The sequence below is a fragment of the Cricetulus griseus genome (assembly GCF_003668045.3).
Source record: "Cricetulus griseus strain 17A/GY chromosome 1 unlocalized genomic scaffold, alternate assembly CriGri-PICRH-1.0 chr1_0, whole genome shotgun sequence".
NCBI classification, from domain to species: Eukaryota; Metazoa; Chordata; class Mammalia; order Rodentia; family Cricetidae; genus Cricetulus; species Cricetulus griseus.
This window is the reverse complement of record NW_023276806.1, coordinates 138,645,623-138,673,149: the sequence shown is the minus strand read 5'-3', so window position 1 is coordinate 138,673,149 and position 27,527 is coordinate 138,645,623. Positions and strand designations below refer to the sequence as shown.

The following is a 27,527-nucleotide window of genomic DNA, read 5'->3' as shown; positions in this document are numbered from 1 at the left end:
CCTCTCCTGGTCTCTAGACTTAAACCTCTAAAGTCCCAAAGACTGATGCAATTACTTTTTTAGGAGGATTCAGTTTGGGGTTCTAAGTCTGCATGCTGCTATTGTGTGGCTATCCTCGAGACCCAGGTCTCAAGACAAACTAAATTACTTTTCCCCCAGTGCTAGAGAATTGACTTGAGGAGCTCATGGGCGCACTCGGTTCAATCACCAGCCCCATTCGGTCAATTCCTGATGAGCACCTATAAAGCTGTGACAAGACATTCCTGGCTTCCTAGGATTTAGTTTCAAAGAAAGCAATTTCAATAAGGTTATACTATACCATTCACTGCCACCAAGACAAACACTACCTAAGCCAGTCTGCCACCTGATGGACCCACAAGCAGCATAGTGAAAACAGCATTCATTCTTGCCCCTCTTAAACTGCAGCATTACTTCTTACTCAGTGCCTGGTGGCTCCAGATGGCATCACAGCAAAGTGGGAAAGTACAGCCAGATGCAGAGATATTCAGACTTGTCAGCCATGTAGATTGTTATGAAAAACATAAGATTTAATGAAGCTCTCGATATAATTCTTTAAATATTTAATAAACCATTTATTTGCAAATAAATAATGTATTATAGCACACCTTAACATTAAGAGACTAGTATTCCCCAAGGATATAGTCTCGGAATTACAAATCCAAAGAGTGAAGCTTCACTGGGTTACAGGGTGCCAAAGCTCAAGACTCACTCCTCACTGGTTCTCCTCCTTGGATGTGAGATGCTTACTAATGGGGAGGAGTGTTTATTGTTTTCAATGCATAAATCAACAAGTTTAGTACAAAACTATCCTTTGGTTACTCTAAACTTACAGTCCAGATGATTTTATTTTCTATACTTGAGCATGTGAAAAATACTGGGCCCTTTGATCAAAGGGAAAGATTCCTATTATGAATCAAGCGGTTAATCTACATGGATGGAGAAATCATATTAAAATACTATGTGTGTTTTAAAGTCTTTCTGAATGGTTTCTAAACATAGCCTAAGTACAGCTGGATCCTTAGGCAACATCAGGAACCATGGAGCTGAGCCCAAGGAGGAGCTTTCTAAGGGCCTAAGAATTCTCAACCTTGGAGAACATTGCATCATCACCTGGTCCACTACTCCGCATGACAAAAAGCTGGAAAATAAGGTGCGTGTTTTTACTTACATATCACCAGACACTCGTACCTTTAAAAAAAAATTGTGTGTACACGGGGCAGGTGTGAGTTCAGAGAACAACTTGGTTCTTGGGGTCCCAGGGAGCAAAGTTATGTCATCCATCAGGCTTACACAGCAAGTGCCTTTTTACCAACTGCATCATCTCTCCAGCCCATAACCACTGGAGACCTAAAGAATTTCAGAATTTCAATAACTTAAATATTTAATCCTTCACACAGTTTTTAACTCCTTACATGAGAGGTACTAAATAAATTAAATGTTCTTTGTAGAGGAAAAAAAGGAAATCAAATACTTCTTATGGAGCCACTCCTCAGAAAGAGCCATCATCATTTGCAGTAGTAGAGGACTCATTTCACTTCCAACAGTCAGTCCAAGTGGAAATTATTTAAAACATAAGGAAAATGAAAAAGGAGCTACATGGCCAATGCAGATTATATCAAAACCTCAATGTAAAATATAATTAAGTGAAGTTATCCCAAAGGAAGGAAATATTCTTACTCCAAAGGAGATAAATTGTACAACAAATTTTACATGGACTGAGACACTTTTCTCGTTTTAGTGTATGCAGATAAAAAATAAAACCTAATCTGGGGAGTTATATATAGTTAGAAATATAGAATTCTATTTTTATGGGCAGGTCAGCTAGCTAAAATAAGTTAGCACAATCATTTGAATTGGTTGTCTGCACACTGGGCAGGGCTTATTCCTTTTTTTTAGCTTCTTTGCACATGGGAAACATGACATGAGATGTCCAGTTTTGCCATGAACAATGCAACCATTTTTAGGCCGCCCTTGGCAAATCACACATGGTTCAATGGCATTAAGAGAGAAGCCAGATTCCACACTCTCTTCTTTGTCTGGTGTCTCTTCCTTCTCCCACTCTTTGACATCTTCCTGGCTGCTATAAACAATGCTGCTGGACGTTGACGGCTGGGAATAGTCCTCACTCTCTTGTGACTGGGAGGTATATATTTCCTTATCATCACTTTCCTCAGTGCAGGACTCCTTACAATCATTCGCTGTAGCTTTTTTCCCATCAGGCACATCTAAGCCTTCTGCCTCCAGTTTGGCTTCTTCAGGCATGTCCCCTTTATCCTTCCCTTTATCTTCCGGAAGCCAATTCTCACGAAGGGTCCAACATCTGTTGCAGTGAGGTGGAAGGGGAGGATTCATTTCATTGCAGGAGGTACATTTCCAATAGTCCTTCAATAAAAGAAGACATTAGCTCTTTAGTTATTAGGCCAGTACCTTCAACATACTGGAGGTATATTGTATATCACATAGTTTAATTTTCAGTATTTCATGTTTTATATAAAACATGCAAAAAAGAACATGAAGAATGTAGTTAATGCTGTATGCCAGAAATCAGCTAAGAGAGTAAATTTAAGGTACTTTCCCTACATGTACACACACAAAAGATCTATGTGAAAATAATAGACTACAGGCCTGGGATCAATCCCTAGCACTGTTTAAAAAAAAAAAAGAAAAAAAAGTTATAAACCCCCAAATATATTAATTTTTAAAAGATTTTTAAAAATATAGTCAGCTGGGCTGGGGACACAGTTCACTGGTGAACTGTTGTTGGATATGTGCATGACTTTGAATACTTTTGTCTTCCTTCTCATAGTGGAAAAATCCCAAAGCTACAACCACTTATTGTGGTACTGTGTACCTAGCAAGTTGTATCTGTTTGAGGACAAACACAGCTTATCCAATTAATGGAAGTAAATGGCATAGCATGTGTTCCTCTGTATTTAAGTCTGTACCCACTTCCTTCAAAGCTCAATCCTGAACACTGCCCAGACATTACATGATCAATCCAGATATCTGCTTTTCCCAAAGAAACACTTCCAACCCACAGTCCCTAAGATTCTTTCAGACATGCTCTAAAGGCCAGTTCAACTGAACACCCCTTTTTCATCCATAAGACAACAATATTGTCAGCTACTAGAGCTCAAATCTACCACTCTGACCACAATTCAAACTATTTGCCCTTCCTTGTCAATCGCCTCCTGTATTCTAACTGCTCAGTGTATCCCCTTATCCAAATTCTCTTTACACAACTAGAAAGACAAACTCTTCCATATCTCTGCCTTATCAATGAACATATCCTACATCCTTCATAACCGAAGGATGAGTTTTACCTGAAGACACTTCCTAGTGTACCCTGAATAAATACATTCCAGTTTACACTGCCCAGCAAGCAGCCTAATACACAAGCAATGGGGGTAGTCTATATACTTTCCCACACTGACTCCTTGATTCTTATTGAGTGTGGCTTCCACTCTTACCCAAAACCATACATAAAGGTTTTACCAGGCAGGAATGGATGTTTCAATGGGTCCAATATATTCAAGTTTTAAATTCCACCCCATAAAACCAAATAAATATGGCAACAGATCCCACTATAACAAAGAAGGAAAATATTCTAAGTCATAAGAGTTGAAAAGTTTTAACTGTATAAAATTGCCTCATTTTAAGTAAATTAAGCACATTTTCACAGTTCTGATCTAAGTAAGCATTGTTTGTATTTCTGTCAAGTATCTGAATACTTACAGCTAATGAGATTTCAGGATCTCCCTCAAAGGAGTCTACATCACTTTCTCCTGATTGATACACTGTGACTCGATAGACCTAATAAGACAAATTTATTAGCATCAATTTACCAACCTTTTAACCAAGAAAGCTGAATTCTTAGTAAGTCCTAAAGAAACAGCATGAGCCACTACTGTCCATGAGAAGTTCTAATGGGAAAGTCAAACTCAATTCCAATCAAGTAGAAAATGTAGGACAGTAAACTCTTCACCCACCATGGTAAGAGTTGTTAAATACTTAAACCAAACAAAATATTCAAGAAAGCCTACTTTATAAATTCAGAGTTATTAACCAGAAAACAATGAGAAATGTTAAAGGTATAGTGATACCCAAGAGAGAGATACACAGGTACTGACACTTTTAACTGTTTGTTGCATATTTTATGTTTGTGAAAAACAAATTAACAGGGGACTGAAGAGATGGCTCAGCAGTTAAGACTGCCTGCTCTTCCAAAGGTCCTGCATTTAACTCTCAGCAACCACATGGTGGCTCACAACTACCTGTAATGAGTGCCTTTTTCTGGCCTGCAGGCAGCAGAACACTATATACCTAATAAATAAAGAAATCTTAAAAACAAACAAGCCGGGCGGTGGTGGCACATGCCTTTAATTCCAGCACTCTGGAGGCAGAGGCAGGTGGATCTCTGAGTTTGAGGCCACCCTGGTCTACAAGAGCTAGTTCCAGGACAGCCTCCAAAGTCACAGAGAAAGCCTGTCTCGAAAAACCAAAAAAAAGAAAAACAAACAAAAAAACAAATTAGTACTAAAAAGGGAGGGATAGAGTGGTGGTGCTTAGCCAGCGTTAGTAGCGCACACCTTTAATCCCAGCACTCGGGAGGCAGAGAGGCAGGCGGATCTCTGAGTTGGAGGCCAGCCTGGTCTCCAGAGCAAGTGCCAGGATAGGCTCCAAAGCTACACAGAGAAACCCTGTCTCGGGAAAAAAAAAAAAAAAAAAAAAAAAAAAAAAAAAAAAAAAAAAACAACGAAGTGGTGGTGCTTGCCTTTGATCCTCATACTCTGGAGGCAGAGGCGGCAGAAGCAGGCAGATCACTGTGGATTCTAAGCCAGCCTGGTCTACGTAGCCAGTTCAGGGTCACCAGGGCCACATGTTGATACTGTCTTACACAAACAAATGAATAAGTAAGTGGGAGAGCCAAATGGAGAAGTGTGTGGGCAGGCTATTACAAGAATGAACACCAAAGTCTAAGTTTCTGACTTAGTAATATAAGACTATAACAAACCAGGCAAAAAGAAACTATACTTTTGCCTTAAGTCCACAAATCAAAAACCCAGGATGAAGGGAGTCTGAATATACACCCCCCCACCCCCACCCCCATGTATCCCACCATCTTCAGTCTTATTAAAAACTGACCAGCCCGGAGACCCACCTCATCATCCTCATCTGAGAGCTCCTGCCCTCCTTCACTCTGGCTGTAATCTTCTGAGTCAAGAGACTCAACTTCAAATTCTACACTGAATTGATCGGAAACCGAATCCTGATCCAACCAGTCACCTGAGTGTTCACTTACACCATCGTCAAGATCCTATAGAGAAACAATAAAGTGAACTTAAGTACACTGCCTCTGGGCCTCAGTAAGAGCTTCTTAATTCATCCTGTGCCATTACAGGACTGGCGCAAGGTTAAGGTTCAAGGTTATTACATTAATATTGAATCTTCCCAACTCAAAATTCTACTACACAAAGGAAAAAGGTCAAGGGCCCTTAGCACTGAAGTTACACTCATTATGACTGCTTTAACATTTTCAAATGCCTCCAGCTAAACCCACCCTCCACCCTACTCAACACCCACACTCTAGCCAGATCAGTTTCCTAACCCTGACACTAACTTTCCCTCATAAGATAAATTGAGTTTCTAAATCCCACTCCCAGCAGGGAGTTGGTGGCACACGCCTTTAATCCCAGCACTCGGGAGGCAGAGGCAGGCAGAGCTCTGTGAGTTCAAGGCCAGCCTGGTCTCGGATCGAGTGCCAGGATAGGCTTCCAAAGCTACACAGAGAAACCCTGTCTTGAAAAACGAAAAAGAAAAGAAAGAGAGAAAAAGAAAAACAGGAAGGAAGGATAAATGCAAATCTGGTATTTGGGTTTTTTTTTTTTTTTTCTTTTGAGACAGGCTCTTACTATGTAGCCCTGGCTGCCTAGAACTTGATATGTAGACCATACTCATTAGCTGTTAACTCAAAGAGCTCAGCCTGGCTCTACTTTCTGAATGCTAGGATTAAAAGCTGATGCTGCCAGCCCAGCAATGGTGTATTTGTTTTTAAATAAACTTTCAGAATAACTTGATATGAAAAGCTTTAAGAATTTTTTAAAATTTATTTAAGTTCTGTGTACTTTCAACTGACCCTCATTTTAGTATTTAATAACTCACAGCTTCAGAACCTAATGCTGTCTCTCTATGCTAAGGCTGTAAATCTTCTGAATCAAGAAATTCAACTACAAGGCAGGGTATGGTGGCACACACCTTTGACCCTAGCATTGGGGGGAGGGGGGAAGGCTAGCCTAGTCTACAGAGGACAGGCAAGAGCCAGGATTAAATAGAGATCAGTCTAATAAGAAATCCAACTTCAAACCCTACACTAAACTGATCAGAAAGTGGATCTTGATCGATAACTGAGAAAAACACATTAAGAGTCAGGAGACAGGCATTCTCAATTTGCTGCCAAAAAGCTGTTTAACTTCAGACATATTTAACTTGTAGAGAATACTGACAGTCTCTTGAGGTGTGAAAGGATTACAAAAATAAACTATTATTTTATATATTTCTAAGTAAAGACTTTCAAGTAATGTTGCTTAACAGTACACAAATCATCAAGAACTAGCTCTAATTCCTGAGGAAATCCATTGATACAAGACAGGACAGTCAGTTACATCTCTAGTGACCGACTCAACTCTTTAGTATCAGACCTACTTTCTTTTTTTATGGGGGGGGGGTTTCCTCTGTGGCTTTGGAGGCTACTTTCTGCAGCAGTGGTCTGCAAGCCATAACACCACCGTATTTTTATAAATAAATCTTTCCTGAACAAAGCTGTGCCTGTCTATCTACACATCTACAGATGCATTTCCACATTAAGACAACCTAACAGGGATCAAAGCTGACCGAATCCAAATGGTTAACTATATGTTATTTAACAACCCTTTGGTTCTTCAGTATTATGAAAACTATGAATACTATTGGGGGCCAGAGAGATGGCTTATGGGTAACGATTCCAAGACTGAGGTGCTGAATTCTCTATCCCTGGGACCCACATGGCAGAAGGAGAAAACAAACTTCCTTGAGCTGTATTTTGGAGAACAGTTCAGCTGTTGAAGAACAGGACACACACCACTCTTGCAGTTCAGGTCCCATCACTACTTTAACGGGCTTACAACTCCAGGGGAATCTGACATCCTCTTCTGGACTCTTGAGGACACATGCACACACTTGTGCACATACTCACACACAATTAAAAATAGTGACAATGGTTGTAGAGACACTACCATATAACTAGTGTGGTGGTTTGGATGGGCACTGTTTGAGAGCTTTGAGATTAAAAAGGCCTTGGCAATTTCCAGTTTAGTCTTTCTGCTTCATGCTTGCTGTTATGGATACATTCTCAGCTTCCTTATCCGAAAACCATGCCTCCCTCCTGCCCCTGCCCCTGCCCCACCATGATGGGACCCTAACCCCTGTGGAATGTGACATTTTATCACAGCGTCCACCACAAGCCTACCTGATTTGAGGGGGGCTCTGTGGACTCGCTGCTGCTGCTTCTTTCACAGCATATCTCTCGTAACACACACAAAGCCAGGCTTTCATCAAAGGAAAGGGACCTGTGGCGCTTCCTCTGTCGATCACCAGGTAGCTCATCTGCGTTTTCTTCTATATATTAAGGGAAAATGGGTAGTTAAATCCCTATATTGTGGCTACCTGTTTGTAACAAAATTTAAATTCAATTAATTTAAACACAAAGTCAATCATTTACATCCCAAAAGTCAAGTGGCTCACTCGATCTGTTCAGCTAAGTACATTTAAAAGCTTCCAATATTTTTCCTGAACTTTACCTCCACAAGTTACAATACACTTAATCCATGTAGAGCTTTTCTGCCCCAACAATATACAGTTTCTCTGTCAACACCAAGCTTTAAAAATAAAGACTATGCAGGCGGGCATTGGTGGCGAAAGCCTTTAATCCCAGCACTCGGGAGGCAGAGGAAGACGAATCTCTGTGAGTTCGAGGCCAGCCTGATCTACAGAGTGAGTTCCAGGACCCCCCCCCCCCCCAAAGACTATGCATACCTTTAATCCTAACTCCTGGGAGGCAGAGGCAGGTCAATCTCTTGAGTTTGGGGCCAGCCTTGTCTATATAGGGATTCGGTCTCAAGAATTAATTAATACAGAAAACAAGACTTCACATCCTTTTACTAAAAGAACCAAAATTTGGGACTCTAAAGCAGTTCTCAACCTTCCTAATACTGCGACCTTTTAAACATGGTTCTTGATGTTGCTACTTAACTATAATTTTGCTACTGTTAAGAATCATAATGTAGGGGCTGGAGAGATGGCTCAGTGGTTAAGAGCACTGACTGTTCTTCCAGAGGTCCTGAGTTCAATTCCCCGAAACCACATTGTGGCTCACAACCACTTTGAATGAGATCTGGTGCCCTCTGCTGGCACGCAGGCAGAAGACTGTATAGATAATAAATAAATAAAATCTTTTTTAAAAAAATCACTAGATTTTTAAAAAGAGAATCATAATGTAAATATTTGTGTTTTCTGACATTCTCAGGCCACCCCTGTGAAAGGATCATTTGACCCCAAAAGAGGTCTCCATCCACAGGTTGAGAACTGCTGCATTAGAGGAAGAACCCCCCAATCAAATAATTAGTCATATATACCTGTCTCACTAATTGTTCTCCTTCTAGATGAGGTAGACGGTCTAGAAACTGAATCTGAAGAAGGCTTCTCTTCTTGTGGCTCTTGCACGGGGTCCTAAATACACAAGAAAACATAAAATATGACAAACACAGCACATGCTCATCCAAGTTCTGTTTTATGTAACCTCAACTTTCCAGAACTATCTGTCATGAAGCTGGAGAGATGGCTCAGAGATTAAGAACATGTACTGTTCCTGCCTGGATAACTTTGGTTTCCATCACTAATGTCTGGAGCAGCTCACAACCACCTGTAACTCCAGCTCCAGGTGATATGACATCATCTTCTGGCCCGAGGAGGATGCACACACATGCTCACACACTCATAGACAAACACACTCAAAGATTTTTTAAAAAGAAACATTGTAGCCAGGTGTTGGTGGTGCATGCCTTTAGTCCCAGCACTTGTGAGTTCAAGCCTGTTCTATAAGAGCTAGTCCAGGACAGCCTCCAAAGCCTCAGAGAAACCCTGACTTGGGGGAAACAAACAAACAAACAAACAAAAAAACCCAAAAAAGAAAAAAAGAAACATTGTATTAGAGTAAGAAATGAATTTAGGGGCTGGAGAGATGGCTCAGCGGTTAAGAGCACTGACTGTTCTTCCATAGGTCCTGAGTTCAATTCCCAGCAACCACATGGTGGCTCACAACCATCCGTTAGTTATGAGATCTGGTGCCCTCTGCTGGTGTGCAGGCAGAAGACTGTACATATAATAAGTAAAAAATCTTAAAAAAAAAAAAAGAAAGAAAAAAATGAATTTAACTATTACCTTCTGTTCACTGTCACCTTCAGGCTGACATCTGCTCTCACTCACTGATGTGCCTGAGTCTGAAGACTCTAATAAAAGAAAGTAAAAACTTACTCAAAACAAAGAACAAGAAAGAATTCAACATACACCAGACCAGTCTAACACAGCCCTGCACAAAGTTTAATCTTTCAACAAATATTAACCATGTATGTCCCAAGTGTCATTTGCATGCTAAAATCTGGAGATAAATTCAACTTTAAAAAAGTCTGGTCTACAAAGTGAGTTCCAGGACAGTCTTGGGGAAACAAAAACAAAAACAAAAAACTGTAATAGCCTATGCCCAAGCTGGAGTATGAAAGACATTGTGACAGAAAAAAAAAAAAAAAAAAAAAAAAAAAAAGAAAAAAACAGTATATAAAAAAGCATCCAGACACAAACATTTCCTGTGGCACAAAATAAGACTAATTCGTTGTTACTGGAATGGAAGCAGGGTCACTGTGCAAGGAGCCACGTGTGCTCAGCCAAGTAACACAAGATGTCATTCTTCTGAGCTGTTATTTAAGCAGTTATATAAACTTGCTTAAGGCCATTTGGGAATCTTTCACCACTAAAAGGGTTTTAGTTTAAGAAATAAACTCACAACTATTCTCCCCAGGGAGCAATCATAAAACTCCTATATACAGCTGGGTGGTGGTGGCGGAAGTCTTTAATGCCAGCACTCAGGAGGCCCAGAATCACGGGGCAAGATGGCTTAGGAAGTAAGGGCACTCACTGTCAAGCCTGACGACCTGAGTTCAACCCAGAGTTTCATCTTCAGGACCCACAGGATAGAAGGGGAACTGACCCCAAGTTGTCATTTGACTTCCAAATGCACATCATAGCACATAAAATGCTCATAGACACACAAATAAATGTAAGGTTTTGTTGTTTTTAAGGAAACTCCTGGGACTGGAAAGATGGCTCAGTGGGTAAAAGCACATACTGCTCTTACAGAGAACCTAAGTTCAGTGTCCCAGAAAGCATGTCAGATGGATCAAAAATCACCTGTAACTCCAGCTCCAGAGAATCTAACAACTCTGTGGACACCTGCACTTATGTGCACATACCCACATACAGGGACACATGCATAAATGAAATCTTTTCTTTTGTTTTCCTTTGAGACAGGGTCTCATTATGTAGACATGACTGGACAGGCCCATCTGCCTCTGCCTCCCAAGTGCTGAGATTGAAGGCATTCATCACACCAGGCTTCATAATGAAATGTTTCTCAAAAGAAGGTTGGAGTGATGGTTCTCGAGGTTGAGACACTGGATGCTCTTCCAAGAGCAGCTCACTCACAATAGTCTCCAGTCCTAGGAGATCAATGCTGTTCTTCGGTCTCTGGGCACTGTACACCAGAGGTACACAGACATACATACAGCAAAACACCCATATACATAAAATGAAAAACCTTGTTTTTAACTGGGGGTGGGGGTGGGGGTTCAAGACACGGTTTCCTTGTCTAACAGCTCTGGCTGTCCTGGAACTCACTTTGTAGACCAGGTTGGCCTTGAACTCAGGTCTCTACCTTCTGAAGGCTGGAATTAAAAAGACACATGCCACCACCTCCCAGCATTTTTAATTTTTGAAGAAAGAATGAGAATGAACCATAGAGCTGTCAAGGCAGCTAACTAGTACAACACTTTCCAAGCACAGATGGGACCCTGTGTTCAATTCCCAGCAGTGCTGAATAAATGAATGAATGCCATGTGGACTGTAATCCCAGCTACTTGGAGGAAAGCAGGAAGACAGTTCCAAATCAGTCTGAGTAATTTACAAGGATCCAATCTCAAAAAAAAAAAAAAGTAAACAGAGACTAGAATTATGGCTCAATGGTTAAGAGCACTGGCTACTATTCCAGACTCTCAATCCAATTTCCAACACCCACACAACAGCTCACGACCATCTGTAACTCCAAGACTTGACAGCGTCCCTATGGTATAGACACACATGAAGTCAAAACACTGACACACATAAGAATGAATAATAATTTTTAAAAAAATTAGTGGGCACTGAAAGAGCTGACTAAAAAAATAAGAAAACCAGAAATACAAAATACATGCACATGGTAACAACATCTCTGTGATGTTTTGTTTTACCTTTTATTTTACAGTGCTAAGGGGTACAGTCACAACTGCACATATTCAAGGAAAGCACTCTTAAAAGGGGTTTTTGCTTTTTTGGGGGGGAGGGGTGGTGAGATGGCTCAGAAGATAACATGCTTGCCTGTAAGCCTGAAGGTCTGAGGTGGATCTCTAGAACCCACATAAAGAGAACCAATTCCATGAAGTTGTTTTCTGACTTTCACATGTACATCATGGTACCTGTGTCCCACACCACAGATGCCTATCATATACACACACAATAAGCTACTCAAATTTTTTAAAAGCACGACTTTAGTCCCAGCACTCGGAAGGCAGAGGCCCACACCACAGATGCCTATCATATACACACACAATAAGCTACTCAATTTTTTAAAAGCATGACTTTAGTCCCAGCACTCGGAAGGCAGAGGCAGGCGATCTTTTTGAGTTTGAGACCAGCCTGGTCTACAATTGCTAGTTCCAAGACAGCCTCCAAAGCCACAGGGAAACCCTGTCTCGGAAAAAAAAAAAATTTTTTTTTTTAAAAGCTCAGCTTTCTCAGCTACATTGTGAGTTTGAGGTTAGACTAGAACACATGAGACCTTGAATCAAAAAGGTCTTTAAAGTTTCAGTACTTTCATAGTATTCAAAATTAACTTACCTTGCTGACTTACGACCACCAAGTTTCTGTAGATCATTATATGTATTTTCCTTGTAAGGAAAAGAAAAATTACAAACAGAGAACCTAAGGCTGAGAGAAGTCAGATCCACTTACACACCCACACAACTAATGCCTGGACTCACATGGTGGGAGGAGGGCTGACTCCTTGATGGCTTCTCAACTCCATACCCAATGGCACATGCACAATTAAAACTACCAACCAACCAACCCAATAGTGGATTTCTAAGATTCCAGAGTTCAGGTTCTCAAACAACATACTAACCCCCACCTCCACCCCAAATATTAGGGACAGGACCAGGAGGAGTGTTAAGGGCAATAAAGCAACCAAACTGAAACCCCATCCTGTCATTTGCATACACAGTTTTAGTCTCTCTCTGACACAGGGAGAGACAGAGGTGAGCTGCAGCTTTACTGACTTATTTACCTGTGGTCTTTCACAGAGAAGCTTGGCACTCCAAACAAATCTCCTAAAAGATCATTTGAACAATACACAATATGTTGCTGCTTCTCATCATATAATCGTTTAGTCATAATATACTGGCCAAGATAAAATATAATCTGAAATAGAAATAAGGTTTCTAAGTATTAAAGAAAACTAAACATCAGCTCTACACACTTTTAGAAATACCCACTTATCTAAATCATACCCACAATCATGTACAGTTTGTGTCTGGAAGCAGCTCCTCTGAACACATTCATGTTGATGAAAATAGAAATAACTGTTTCTCCTTATTACTCAAATATTTCTTGTTTTTCTTTCTTTCTCATAAACTTTGATTCTGCCCAGAAATCTAGATACTAACATACTAGGAAAGGGAGGCAAAAATGGAAAAAAATTGAAGGAAAAAAAAAATCAACTAAAATATGGCAGTGAATTAGAGCAATGACAAATGTCACAAACATATACTTCAACAGCTCTTTAGTTATCCCAGAGGAACAGAATAATTCAAAGTTATGAAGTGATCTACCTAACTAGTCCATGGCCCCAACTATTACTATTACTATTAAATGATATTCCATATGCTCCATTAGCTCAGCTTTAGCCACATACTTTCCGTTATCCCAAAGAAGCCCAAAAACATAAATCTGTGAGCACGCTATACAGTGCACAGTGCAGCTGTCAGTGCAGTCTTACCATCCGGACACCACACAGTTGTTATCACTCTACAGAAATGAAGAGGTTACCACTTCGTTTCTGACACCCAGCACCACCAAAAAAGAAGCAAGCATAAAAAAAGATAAGGAGGGCTGGAGAGACGGCTCAGAGGTTAAGAGCACTGACTGCTCTTCCAGAGGTCCTGAGTTCAATTCCCAGCATCCACATGGTGGTTCACAACCATCCGTTATGAGATCTGGTGCCGTCCTCTGATGTGCAGATATACATGGAAGCAAAATGTTGTATACATAATAAATAAATAATCTTTAAAAAAAAAAAATGAGGAAACGACCCTAGGACTGACTGCATTCCAGTGCACTTACACTGGTTTTCACTACTCTCTCAAGTGCCCCAGGATAAAGATCTTGTAACTGAAAACTAGTGCAGACAATATAAACTACTCTAAGTCCCACCTCCACCATTCATCCAGGGATTTGTCCTAAACATGGAAATGTTTTTCCTCGTCAATACTCCTTAAATAATACAGCATTAACAACTGTCTAATGTTTATAGGTAATCTAGAGATAACTTAAGGAAGGCTGGAGAAATGGCTCAGAGGTTCAGAGCACTGGCTGCTCTTCCAGAGGTCCTGTGTTCAATCCCAGCAACCACAAGGTGGCTCACAACCATCTGTAATGAGATATGGCACCCTCTTCTGGCCAGCAGGCATACATGCAGGCAGAACACTGTATACATAATAAATAAATCTTAAAATGAATAAATAAGGGACTTAGAAGGCAGGGTCCTCGAACCAATATCCTTCGGAGAGTAAAGGAAGACCACTGAGCCACTGCATACAGCTTGGTACAAGCATTACATCTTTTTGATGGCCTTGATCAATTTTCTAGTCTATCTACTACTAAATCCATACTTTGTTTCCTTAACTAATTTTATAAAGGTCAATCCAGTTATTGACCATAAAACATCACTTAACACTTATGAGACTTGGTAGCTAAGCAGGGGCCCATCAATCCTAAAGGAATGTTTGTATGCGTCCATGGATCACAGTTGCTGCTGACAGGTAATGGGTCAAACAGGAAGGATTAGGTTCCTCCTACAAAGGATCCTGAGATGTTTCTAACCTTATAGCTGAAGACAAGATTTGGGAGTCTCTTCCTGTCCCACTAACCTGTCACAATAGTGTTTTAAGTAAAGATAAGAAACACTTGTATCTCACTCACACTGAAATTCTGTCTAAATCTGCCCAGCATACTTTAAGCAAAACAACATTACAACGTTGTATCCATGAGACAGGACACAGGCTGATGAATCAGCTCATCTGAGAACTTAAGTACACTATGCTGTACTCATGTAGCTCCAGAGTACAAGTTCCAACCTGGGACCCAGGGATACCCAAGAAGTCCTTGGATAAAATTTAGGGAATCCAACAATTTGGATTGGGGGGGGTAAATCTTCAATTTTAGTTTTCCCCTCAATTATGAAGATAGGCAATAAACTATAATATTTGTAAGTGATTTTTGTCACAAATAAATATCAAAATGTTTTTGATCAAAATGTGTTTGCCTCAAGCATGCACATCAACATAATCTTTTATTCCTCACCACATTAAAATCAAATGTATTAAACTTACTGTATTTTCTTAATTTAAAGGCATATACTGGGCAGGTGAGATGGCTCAAAAGGTAAAGGTGCTTCCTGCCAAGCCAGATGACCCTTATTTGGTTACCCAGGAGTGACTTGGGAGGAGAGAACTGATACCCTTAAAATGTCCTTTAATCTCCACTGTGCATGTACATACTCCCACATAAATAAAGCTTTAAAAATTAAAAAACAAGTAAAAAGTAGCTAGGTAATGGTGGCTCACACCTTTAATCCCAGCACCTGGGAGGCAGAGGCAGGCGGATCTCCGTGAATTCGAGGCCAGCGTGGTCTACAGGGTGAGTGCCAGTACAAGCTCCAAAGTAATACAGAGAAACCCTGTCTCAAACAAGTAAAAAGTATATTATCACGAATTTGCTTACTGTTATGAATTTAAATGATTCTGAGAAGTTATGGACAGATATGAGACTTTCACCAGTTTGCCAAATGAGTTCATAGCCCAAAACACTAAGAATTCTATACTATTTCTTTCTGTTTGGCTTTCCAGTTTAAAAAAATGAAATGCACTGCTAAGTGTGGTAACACACACCTTTAATCCCAGCACTTGGGAGGCAGAGGCAGAAGGATCTCTGTGAGTTAGAGGCCAGTCTGGTCTACATAGTGAGTTCCAAGATAATCACAGCTACAGAGAGACACTGTCTCAAAAAAAGAAAGTCATACAAATTAGTATTTTTAGCTTCAAAATATAGTTCAAATGGTCACAAAATAATGTCCCTACTTTCTACAAATTCTTTCTCACCCAATGGACAATCTCACCCACAAACTTGAAAACTACTACATACAGCTGTGACTATTAGGATATCAGTTCCCTATCTCTCAGTTCCGCTCACCTCTTTCATAGTATAGGTATCTTTTTGTGCACCGACAGACTTTAACAACTTCAGAAACAATGGTTTTGGTCTAACCTGTAAAAGAAAAGAAGAGCTGCTGTTAACACCCATAAAAGCACTCTATAGCATAAGCCCTGCAAGTCTGTCCAGAAAGCAGCCCAAAAAAGGCAGCAAAGACCATGCACTCGGGAGGCAGAGACAGGTGGATCTCTGTGAGTTCAAGACCAGCCTGGTCTACAAGGACAGCCTCCAAAGTCACATAGAAACCCTGGAGGGGGAGGGGGAGAACAACATGGGACAGGTCAAGCTGGACAGTGGTGGTACATGCCTTTAGTACCAGGCAGGGGCTGACTATCTCTTGTGAGTTCAAGGTCAGTCTGGTTTACAGAGGGAGTTCCCACCAGGTCACATTTTCCTAGAAGCTACAGTCTGTCTGACTCTAATCTACCTTTCCCAGTAGTAAGATATTAACTGGTGGGGCTGAAGAAAAGCTTAGGGGTTAAGAGCACTTGCTGCTTACAGAGGCCCTGGGTTTGGTTTCCAGCACTCACATGATAGATCAAAACTATCTATAACTTGAGTTTCAAGGGATCTGACAGCCTCTTCTGGATTCTGCAGGCACCAGGCATCCACATGGTACACATATACACAGGCATTCAGAACATTCATACACATAAAAATGTGTAAAAGAAGAAAATTGGACAACTGCCACCTAACTGACAAGTATGGCCCACAGAGCAGCTGGTGAGCCCAGCCTAGCAGCCAGTATCCACCTGTACAGCAACACCAAAAAGCACCATGATAAAGTGGCACTGAACTTGCTACAGCCACCTAAGTCTGAAATCACAGTTTTACCATCAGTCAAGCACTGCTCTGAAGCTGCTCCTATTGTTTACAGCTTTAATGATCATGGCTCCTATTAGCCATGTTCTGTAACTACGGGGTGCCCACAAGGACAACCTTTGGATATTTTACCTGCATGTATTTATGTGTACCATTCATGTCCCTGGTCCCCAGGGAGGCCAGAAAGCGTGTCAAATCACCTAGAACTGTGTGTTACAGATGGTTGTGAGCCATCACGTGGGTACTGAGAATGGAAGCCAGGTCCCTGAGGAGTAGCCAGTGCTCCTAGTCACTTAGCTGTTTTTCCCTATCAGAACATATTTTCGGTGTTTTGTTTTGGGGCGCAGGTTGAGACAGGGTTTCTCCATGTAGCTTTGGAACCTGAACCTGTCCTGGAACTCTCTCTGTAGACCAGGCTGGCTTCTGACTCCAGAGTGTTGGAACTAAAGGTATATGCCACCAATGCCCGGCATATTTTTGTTTCTTTTTTAACTTTTATTTATAGTGTATTGGTATGTAGCCTACATGCATGTATGTAAGTGCACTATGTGCATACAGTGCCTGTGGAGACCAAGAGAGGGCCCAGGATCCTCTGGAATTGGCACAAGAAGGTTGAGCGACTTTGTTCTGGGAATCAAACCTGGGTCCTTTGCAAGAGCACTTAACTGCTGAGCTCTCTCTCCACATTTCTTCTTTTAAAGGTGTATTCATTTTTATGTATAATGTTTTGCCTGTTTGTATGCCTGCACACCAGAGGGCACCAGATCTCATTAGAGATGGTTATGAAGAACCATGTGATTGCCTAGAATTGAACCAGGGCCTCTGGAAGAGCAGCCAATGCTCTTAACCTCTGAGCCATCTCTCCAGTCAACTTTTTTCTTTTAAAGACTATTTCTAGCACAGTTTTAAAATGTTCTTTTAAAAGTGCATTTACTCCTCAAGAGCGCACAAATGTTATCAAATACCAAATGGTCAGCCCTGAAAACATACATACAAATGGAATTGTTCACACATAGCAAGTTGTATTTAGAAAAGTAAGTATGTGTGAGTGTGAGAGTGTGTGTGTGAGTGTGTGTGTGTGTGATAAAAATCAATGAGAAAGAGAGGCTGGATAAGTAGCTCAGTGTTAAGAGTACTGACTGCTCTTCCTTAGGACCCAGGTTTCATTCCCATCCAGCACCCAAATGGCAGCTCACAGATGTCTGTAACTCATATTCCAGAAGATCTAATTCCTTCTAAGACTTCTGCAAGCACCATGCACATACACACTGTACACCCAGCTACATAAAATTATAATCTTAAGAAAAAAAGAATGGAAAGAAAAGGTATATTGGAGGCTTTCGATAATGGAATCAGAAGGGAGAAATGGTATAATTTTAATCTCAAAAACAAAGAAAAAGTTTTAAAACAGAAATGGGAACCAGCCAGGCATGGTGATACATGTCTTTATTCCCAGCACTCAGAAGACAAAGGCTAAACCAGGCGAGGTGGCTCATGCACTTGGGAGGCAGAGGCAGGTGGTTCTTGTGAATTCAAGGCCAGTCTGGTCTACAGAGTGAGTTCCAGGGCAATCTAGGCTACACAGAGAAACCCCCTTAAAAAAAAAAAAACCAACAAACTACTCTTGAAAGATTTGAAAATTACTTAATTCTCATGTCACTTATGCAGAAGTCATGCTATTCTTCTCTGTAGTGTGTCAATTTTAGCACATGTACCCAAGCAAGCATCTCATTATTATTAACTCAAATCAAAACTACAATGGAAAGGCTTACAAGAGTTGGTTTAAAAACAAGACAAATTACTATTAAAAGACAACACTCTTGGGCTGGAGAGATGGCTCAGAGGTTAAGAGCACCAACAGCGCTTCCAGAAGTCCTGAGTTCAATTCCCAGAAACCACATGGTGGCTCACAACCATCCGTTATGAGATCTGGTGCCCTCTTCTGGTGTGCAGATATACATGGAAGCAGAATGTTGTATACATAATAAATAAATAAAATCTAAAAAAAAAAAAAAGATAACACTCTTTGTAATCTTATACTTAATAAAAAAGTCAATTCTGTGTAAAGATCTACATGTAAAAGTTTTAAAATGCTCCAGGTGGTGGTGACATAATCTCAAGAGGTAGAGGCAGGAGGATCTCTGAAAGTTCAAAGAAGCCAGTCGTCTACAGAGTGAGTTCTAGGACAGCCAGAGCTACAGAGAGAAACCCTGTCTCAAACCACGACCTGCCCCCAACAACGTTTGAAAATGCTACATGAAAATACGATAAATATGTACATAATCATGAAATGGAGGAATTCTTTCAAAGCACTGTAAGAAAATTCAAAAGCCATTCAAACAGACAAGTCTGACTCCATAAAAATATTGTCAGTGGAGAAGACAACATCAAGTTGCATACAGTACTAAAATAATAACTATACTTGAAATGCATAGAAGAGTTATACAAGATACCAAGAAAAATGCAAAAAGGGATGAGGGAAAGAGGGAGAAAAAGGAGAAAGGGAGAGGGAAGGAAGAGGGGAATTAAAGAAAGAGATATTGGGCAAACCTCAGGATAAAGATGTGTTGCCTCACGAGAGGTCTGGGGCATATATAGTGAAACAGTCCAGTAAGTATAGGAATTGGCTCACAGTCTTATGAGATATTTTATAAAGAACTAGAAGAGGAGTCTGAAGATTTACAACAAAGAAATGATAAATGTCTAAGGAAATGGAAAGTTAACTACCTTGATTTGCATGCATGTACCAAATTATATTATTCTTCACAATATGTACAAAATTACATCGAGAGAGGAAGGGAGGGAGGGAGGGGGGAAGGAAAGAAAGGAGGGAAGGAGGGAGGAAAGAAAGGTTGGTTGATTCAGTGCTGACAAGCTTAAAGACTATCATAACCTTTTGCTGAACCAGTTACCAGGTAGCAATCAATTGTGTTTATTCAGGTCTTAGGGTTTCTATCGCCCTATCTTTCTTACAGAATAATCACATACTTATTCTGCTCACAAACAGGAGAGGACTTTTACATCTACCAGCAGGTCATAAGGTAAGACTGTAGCTCAGCCCAGTGGGAGAGTACTTATGCACCCACACCCCAAAGGCTGGGTGGGGCTCAATGCCTGACACCAAAAGCAAACAAGAAAACTGTTCAAATGGTGCACTCATGTTAGCAAATGCTAAGCAGCCATTAAAAGTAATCCTGTAGCTCAGTGACAACTGTACAACACCTTTGTATGTTAATACAGAATAGGAAACTTTAAAGATATAGAGCAAAGACTGGAACTTTGAATTTTTATTTCATGCATTTCTATAGTGACTAAAGTCTTCACAGAAGCACACATTCTGTGACTTTCGGGTTATTATTTAAAAAGTTAAACAGTGATAGGACAAACCAGAAAACGCATGTCATAAGCGTCAGCATCCACACCTGAGGTAATGGAACTCATTTTCCAAGTTTGAAAACACAGGTTTGCCGGGCGGTAGTGGCACACGCCTTTCATCCTAGCACTCGGGAGGCAGAGACAGGAGAATCTCTGTGAGTTCAACGCCAGCCTGGTCTACACAGGGAGTTCCAGGATAGGCTCCAAAGCAATACAGAGAAACCCTGTCTCGGAAACAAACAAACAAACAAACAAACAAACAAAAAAAACCCAACAACAACACAGGTTCTTGCTGTTAATTCTCTAATTCAAGCGAAAAACAATTTCTATTTAAAATACATGGTTACATTTTAAGATCTGTGCTCTAATTTGGGTTTAAAGTTATTGATTACCTGGTAAAAAAAAATAAGTTACTTTTGCACACTCAAGACAAAAATACCAACCAGAGTCTCTTGTTCCGAAGCTGGAATCTGTGAGGTGCTTTCGGCACCATCAGTAGACACAGACATGCTGGTATTGCACATTGGCCTACAAGTAGGGGAGAAAAAAGAAAACACACACACGATAAAAACTTGAAATGGTAAGATACGTGCGAAAAATCACAAAGGAGACATTAAGCGGGCTGTTCCTCACCTCGATCCACGCAGGAGAGGCTCCGTCGTCGTGGCCGGGGAGGTCCCAGGTGTCCCCTCTCCGCTCGCCAGCACACAGCTGCGGAGAACGACAGGGTTTAAATAGCTCCAGCGGGAGGCAAGTCAGGACTTAGCTCCTCCAACAGGCGACGCCAAACTTGTCTCAACTTGACCAGCCAGACAGGAAAAGCTGAGTCAACTCCAAAGAGCGGCCCCGTCCCGCCCCTCCCAGAGCAGAGGACCGGGAGACAGGCACCTGTTAACGCCCCGACCCCTGCAGTGAGCCCAGAACGAACCCGGAGACCACCCCCTACCCCCGGCCCGGCCGCGGGGCCTGCCGGGAGACCCCGGCTCCTCTCCCCTCCCCCACCCGCGGCGAGCCCCGCCAACCGAGACCCCGCCCTCCGGCCGGGCGACGCCACCCGCCACCAAACGGTCGCCCAGCCTCGTGCCCCGCTCCCCCGCGAACCGGCCCGGCCTGCGACTGGGCCACGGAGGACGCGGGAACCATGGGGACCCCTCCGCCGCCCAGCCCGGGACCGAGCGTCGCTTCCGGCGCGTACCTGCTCATCCCCGCGTGGCTCCCGACCCTTCACGGCACGCGCGGAGGCCTTGGGCCTGGGCGACCATTTCGCTCCGGTGCTCGAGCGGCAGCGGCTCCTCACTGAGAGCGCGGCCGCCTCTCGGCTACCCGGGCCCACGGCGCCCCCCACCCCTCCTCCCCACACAACAAACCGGAGCTGGGCGGCGCGCGCCTCCTACCGCCCGCTGGGAGAGCGACGGAAGCCACGGCCCATCCGGGCACCTGGGCGCGCGTGCGCGCACGTCCGGCGCCACCTCCTGGACCAATAGGAGACGGGCTTGGGTGGGGCCTCGGTGGCCGCGCAGTGCCCGCGTGCGCAGGAGATGGGTGGGAAGGGGGGGGGGTCGGCGCCGAACCCAGGTGTGGCTCGCAGTCTTTTAATGAGTTGGAGTTGTTTTGTTTTGTTTTCTGTTTCGTGTGTTTACAGCTCAAACCGCAATAGTAGCCAGGCAAATTATTATCCAAATGCTGCTGCTACCAAAACGGAAGCAAGAATAACAGCTGTGTGGTATTTTAAACCAACCACGCCAGCAGCTGGAGTTGTAGACAAATGAGTTATTTTCAGACTTTAAAGCAAAAATAGAGCTGGGGTGATGGCTCTGGTAGAGAGTGCATACCGCTCCTTTTCCGGTTCTCATCACCCACGCCGCACACACTTGTAACTGTAGCGCCAGGGGATCAAACACCCTCTTGTCTCCATGAGCAACTGCACTGGTGTGCACAGACACATACATATAATAAAATTTTAAATGAAAAAACACACTCGGGCGTACGTGTTTACAAACTTTCTAGTTGGTGATTATCGTCGGGGCTCAAGTTATTGAAGGAATTGGGCTTGAGGCTGAAGCCAGGTGTAGTGGTGTGTCTGTAATCCCAGAGAGAGCAGCAAGTTGGCTGGTTCTATTTGTTTGTCTGCTTTTCTAGAGACAGGGTTTCTCTGTGTAGCATTGGCTGTCCTGGAACTCACTGTGTAGACCAGGCTGACCTCCAACTCAGAGATCCACCTGCCTCTGCCTTCTGAGTTCTGGGATTAAAAGTGTGTGCCGCCATCACCACTCCGCAAAGATCTATTATGTTCTGTCTGTATATGTGCCTGCAGGTCGGAAGGAGGCACCAGATGTCATTACATGATGGTTGTGAGCCACCATGTGGCTGCTGGGAATTGAACTCAGGACCTCTGGAAAAAACAGCCAGTACTCTTAACCGCTGAGCCATCTCTCTAGCCCCAGGCCTACTTTTTAAGATACATTTAAGAGTGTAGAGTGGCATAAGGCTCTTGTTGGGGAAGTCCTGCATTGTTCATTCATTGACACCAAAATGGAAAGCCCCAGATCTTAAATTTTAAAAACAAAACAAGTGTGAGGGCAATTTGTACAGTCAAAGATGATCAGGAAGCTGAGACAGTAGAATAGCTTGAGATGAGCAATGTAAGCTAATTTGGATAACATCGATAACCCATCTCAAGAAGAAAGAGAAAAGGACTTTTTTTTCTTTGGGGTTTGGGCCGGGTGTCGTGGCATAGGTCTTTAACCCCAGCACTGGGGGCTAGGGAAGAAGAAACCTGTGAATTCGAGGCCAGCCTGGTCTACACAGTGAGTTCCAGATCAGTCTGGGCTACACAAAGAAACCCTGCCTCAAAACAAACAAACAAAAGTAAATCCTTGGGAGATGAAGTAGTTCGGCCAGTAGAGTGCTCACCTAGCACACTAAAGCCTTGGCTCCATCCCCAGGACCACATAAACCAGGCATGATGATGCCCATGTGCCATCCCAGCACTTGGGAGGTGGAGGCAGGAGGATCAGAAGTTCAAAGTCATCTTTGACCACAGTGAGTTTGAGGCCAGTCAGAGACAACATGAGACCCTGTGAGGAAATAAGTCCCCACCATTGTTAACCCCAGGGACTTGGTGTGGCTTTGAAACCATGCCTTTATAAAATCAAATACAACTAGATTTCTGATTGTGACACTACACCTGACATGGGATGAAGGAAAGGCCTCAAGCTGGGTGTGGTGGCACATGGCTGGAATGTCAGCCCTGTCAGCACTCACGAGTCTGAGACAGGGGTTTTACCTGGTGTGTGAGGCCACCCTGGTTTATGTAGTAAAATGATGGCTGGACAGAGGGATGGGAAGGAGGAAGAGAGAATAAGAAAGAAGGAAACCTCAAGTAGTAGAAGTGTGTGTGTGTGTGTAATGCTGGACCTGTAGTATACACTTGTAATTCCAGCATTCATGAGACTAAGGCAAGAGGATCTAAAGTTCAAGGTCAGCCGAGGCCAAATAAAGAACAGAGACTGACCTGGGCTATAAATAAAAACTACATCCCAAAACAAAAAACTGTGCCTGTTGGGGGAAGGGTTAATCACCACCAAAGACCTGCTGGTAATAGCCATAGTTATGGTGGAAGTGCTTGTTTAGCATGTGTAAATTCCTGGGTTTAATTTTCAGTCTTTCATGGATTTAGTACTCCAAGTTTATGGCATGTACAAAAGTAGACCAATACATGCCTCCCCCAAAATAGACTTCATACCATATTTTGAGATGGCTTCTTACAGGAAGGGTGGACACAAGTATTGCTCTGGAAATCATCCCCTTGGGATAAATGTCCATCTGTCTACATTAGTGAATGGCAGACATCAAGTGGTGGCATTTGCCAAGACATGTCCAACCAGAGATATCTACATGAGGTCACTCAGATTGCCACAGCCCATCACCACTCTTCCAAGGGCGGTGCTAACATTCCAGAATCTGCACAGCAAAGCAACCTTTTACCTGTGCATTCACCCCCTCCCCCTCACCTGCTGGCCACCTGCTTCTAGAAGCCCCAAGCCTCTGTGTCTCTCTTGTAGTTCGGGATATTAGACAAGCTCCAGTTGCCAGGCCCTTTGAGTCTTACATTTTGTGAGGTTCCCATGCTTATGCACACAATAAATTTGTTTGCCATTCCAAATGTCAGTCTGCCCGCCCTCTGCTTAGTCTTCAGAAGAGGAAAGACGTTTAACTCCCCTGCATTACCACACACCAAAGTAGCATGTACCAGGGCAATAGGCTGAGAGGGGAACAAAGATAGGCAGACCCCTTCCTGTAATGGATTCTACCCAAACTCCCCTTCCAGCCAAAGAAAACTGGTGTTACTATTGACATCAGTAAGACTAGAAGAAGCAAGAAGTTGAGTTGTTAAGTGTGGATGAGGAAACATCAAAGACCACTCAGGAGTAGAAAGCCTGGAACTGAAGCTTGAGTTGGAGATGGAGCTTCGAAGAGCCAAAGAATAACTAAGAGGAACAATTAGGAAGCCAACCTACACTGGGCCAGAGAGTCACTGGATCAATACTGCCTACATTAAGGACCTGAGGCATGAGAAGTCAAACTAGATCTTCTCTCTCTAAAGCAATTGCTACAGTACTGGGGATAGAGCATGCCTGGCATGAGCAAGCCTCTGGTGTTAGAATCCAGACCAGACTGCTACTCAGGCCACGCCCACCTGCAGCAGCCTTTCTTCCAGCCACAAGCTCCTGTATGCTCCATACATCCAAGCCTTAATTTCAGATCTCAAGAGAAAGATGCTGAAGGAGCAGAGGCATAGTGAAGGTGGCCAGCATCCTCACTCTGGCAGATGGAAAAGTTGCTGGAGTTTCCCCCAGGCCAGGCAGGCCCTGGAGAAGATGGTGGTTAAATAGAGAAAAATGTTATTTTTTTTTTTTTTTGGTGGCATACACACATAGTCTCAGTTGCTGGGGAGACTGCGTGTTGTAGTATGGCATTTTTCCTCCAGAAATAATATGCTTGGCCAATCATCATCTTGGAACAGAGGTCACCTTGGCCTGGTAGCCATAGCAACTAATTGAACAGAACAGTAGAGTAGTGAGATCTGTAATGATGCCAATGGACCTGTCAGCACTCCTTAGTAGAGGAATGGATGAAAGGGTCTTACGATCCTCACCTGGGGTTCCAACCATTGCCCCTTCTTTTTCCCTCCTCAACTGCAAGCCATTTGGTGAGAGACTAGAATATATACTATACATCCTATCTAGCATATAGGAAGGGGTAGATTAACTAAAAGGAGGACTCCATGAGGCAACTTGTATTAGGTCATTATCCATGATGAGGTGAGGATGTGAAGTTGGAGGGGGGGTGTGACTCATTCTCCTATAAGTAACCCCTCACCCATGTTCCGTAAGTGAACCCAATAAACTCACTGTTTTGCCAAGTTGGATTTTGTGATGTTAAACATAAAGAGGTAAAGCAGCAGCCTGCTGGTCCTGAGAGAGAGCAGGTACCTATTTCTCTCCAGTAAGGTTTATTAGAAGAACCTCGAGGTCATGATTGGGCCTCTAGGGGAATGGAACACACTAGACAGAAGCAATGCAATATCGGGAGATCTGAACAAGATGGGATATGAAAAAGAAAGAGGAGGGGGGTCCCTTTAAAGCCTGGAGAGAGAGAGAGAGAGAGAGAGAGAGAGAGAGAGAGAGAGAGAGAGAGAGAGAGAGGCCCAGCCATGAAAGGCAGAGTTGGGGAAGATCAGAGGACAGATTCCTTTGGAGAGCCTCTCCAGCAGCCCCCAACCCCATGAAGGAGTCTCAGCCCAATCCGCAGGACAAATGAAAGATCTGTTTTTTTTTTTTTTTTTTTTTTTTTTGGTCTTTCGAGACAGGGTTTCTCTGTGGCTTTTGGAGGCTGCCCTGGAACTAGCTCTTGTAGAAGACCAGGCTGGTCTCGAATTCACAGAGATCCGCCTGCCTCTGCCTCCTGAGTGCTGGGATTAAAGGCGTGCACCACCAACAAAGATCTGGGTTTTTATAACCTCTTAGGGGTGGCAGGCATGATTCGGTTCTACATTGCATTAGTGACAAAGAACATGAAGAAGCCTGGTGCTGGTTAGGATCATCAATCAGCATCTGCTCTCAGGCCACAGCCCAGACAAGCTTCTTAACCCTCTGTCCCAGAGGGAGCTGCAGGAAAGCGTGGCCTAATTCAGGTTCTGGGATCTGGCCCAGAGGTGCAGGCCTATTTTCTAATGGGTGGAATTGTATGTTGGTCTGTCATTGGTACCCCATCTGGTCAACCATCTCCCTAGAAAAAGGAAACTTGACTGGAGGGAAGAGGGATTACTTGAATCTAGGAGTTCTGGGTCAGCTCAGCACTGTGGCCCCAAATATTGTGTTTCTAGTGGCTGTGTGGACAAGGGTAGAGATGGTAAACATACTTTGGAGTGGACTTCATTATTCCTTTAGACTGCTTAGCCTCTAATCCCCTTCTCTTTGCCTGTATTGGTGGGAGGTAGCACAGTCTCCTCCCTACTGCTAAAGCAAAAGTCCACATACTTGCTTTCCCAGTTCCAGGGCAGCAAGGACAAGAAGGGCAAGTTACCTTGACTGAGATCAGGTGCTAATAATGGGAAAGCCAAGAGTTCACAGAAGATTCCAGAGCGGTTCAGATTGTACCACCCAATGTCCTACAAATGTAGGAAGTTCTCTCTGGGCTGGCTTGGGTCATACCTTTCATTGTGGTTCTGGCCATGTCCAACCTGTTCAATTCCCAAACTATTTCTTAGAGTAATCCATGATTTATTGAGCTAATTTTTTAAAACATATCTTCTCTGCCTCCCTCAAGGTTAGTGTTGCTTTCTGTGCTTACAACTATCATGAACGACTGATACAATTTTTCTCTTACTTTTTCTTCATTTTTAGATTTATTTTATTCTATGTGCATTTTGTCTGCATGTATGGATGTTCACCACATGCATGCTTGGTGCCCTCCGAAAAGAGGGTACTAAATCTCCTGGAACTGGAATTACAGATAGTTGTGAGCCACCACGTGGATCCTGTGAAGTGAGCTCAGGTCCTCTGCAAGAGTAACTAGTACTGCTAACTACTGAACCTTCTGTCCAGACCTGATGCAGTTTTTCATTGAGTGAATTAGAGATAGCACAACCTAAAACTGAGAAAGTCTGACAGTTACAGTATTTTTGTTAGGCAGCTACAGTACTTTTGTATAGTTTTGCTTTTTGGTTTTTTTCAAGACAAGGTTTCTCTGTGTAGCTCTGGCTGTCCTGGAACTTACTCTGTAGACATGGCTGGCCTCAAACTTACAGAGATCCACCTGCCTCTACCTCCCAAATGCTGGAATTAAAGGCATAAGCCACCACTGCCCAGCAGTTATAGTATTTCTGAAAGATAGGTTTGCATGGGCTTCAAATTAAAATC

At 42.8% G+C, this 27,527-nt stretch overlaps 1 protein-coding gene and 1 pseudogene across 2 annotated transcripts; both read right to left on the bottom strand.

Annotated features, from left to right (window-relative positions):
* Window positions 1-566: 566 nt before the first annotated feature.
* Mdm2 (MDM2 proto-oncogene) lies at window positions 567-21,492 on the bottom strand. Of its 2 annotated transcripts, XM_027392338.2 has the most exons (12): window positions 21,299-21,492; window positions 20,737-20,814; window positions 20,547-20,631; window positions 15,886-15,960; window positions 12,704-12,837; window positions 12,259-12,308; window positions 9,496-9,563; window positions 8,691-8,784; window positions 7,526-7,674; window positions 5,183-5,338; window positions 3,757-3,834; window positions 567-2,403 (listed from the first exon to the last, which is right to left on the bottom strand). In XM_027392338.2, the coding sequence occupies exons 1-12, from the start codon at window positions 21,304-21,306 to the stop codon at window positions 1,843-1,845; spliced, it is 1,536 nt and encodes a 511-aa protein (XP_027248139.1). In that variant the 5' UTR covers window positions 21,307-21,492; the 3' UTR covers window positions 567-1,842. The 2 variants fall into 2 exon arrangements, with proteins under 2 accessions (XP_027248139.1, XP_027248140.1); XM_027392339.2 differs by lacking the exon at window positions 20,547-20,631.
* On the bottom strand, window positions 18,355-18,455 carry LOC113832383 (annotated as a pseudogene).
* Window positions 21,493-27,527: the final 6,035 nt, after the last annotated feature.

Bases quoted from the DNA above. Each gene is read 5' to 3' on its own strand.
- Mdm2 (XM_027392338.2), bottom strand. The intron at 12,309-12,703 runs GTAAATAAGTCA...TTTCCTTACAAG, and splicing joins TTCTCTGTGAAAGACCACAG to GAAAATACATATAATGATCT. The intron at 9,564-12,258 runs GTAAGTTAATTT...TTCTTTTATTAG, and splicing joins GGTGGTCGTAAGTCAGCAAG to AGTCTTCAGACTCAGGCACA.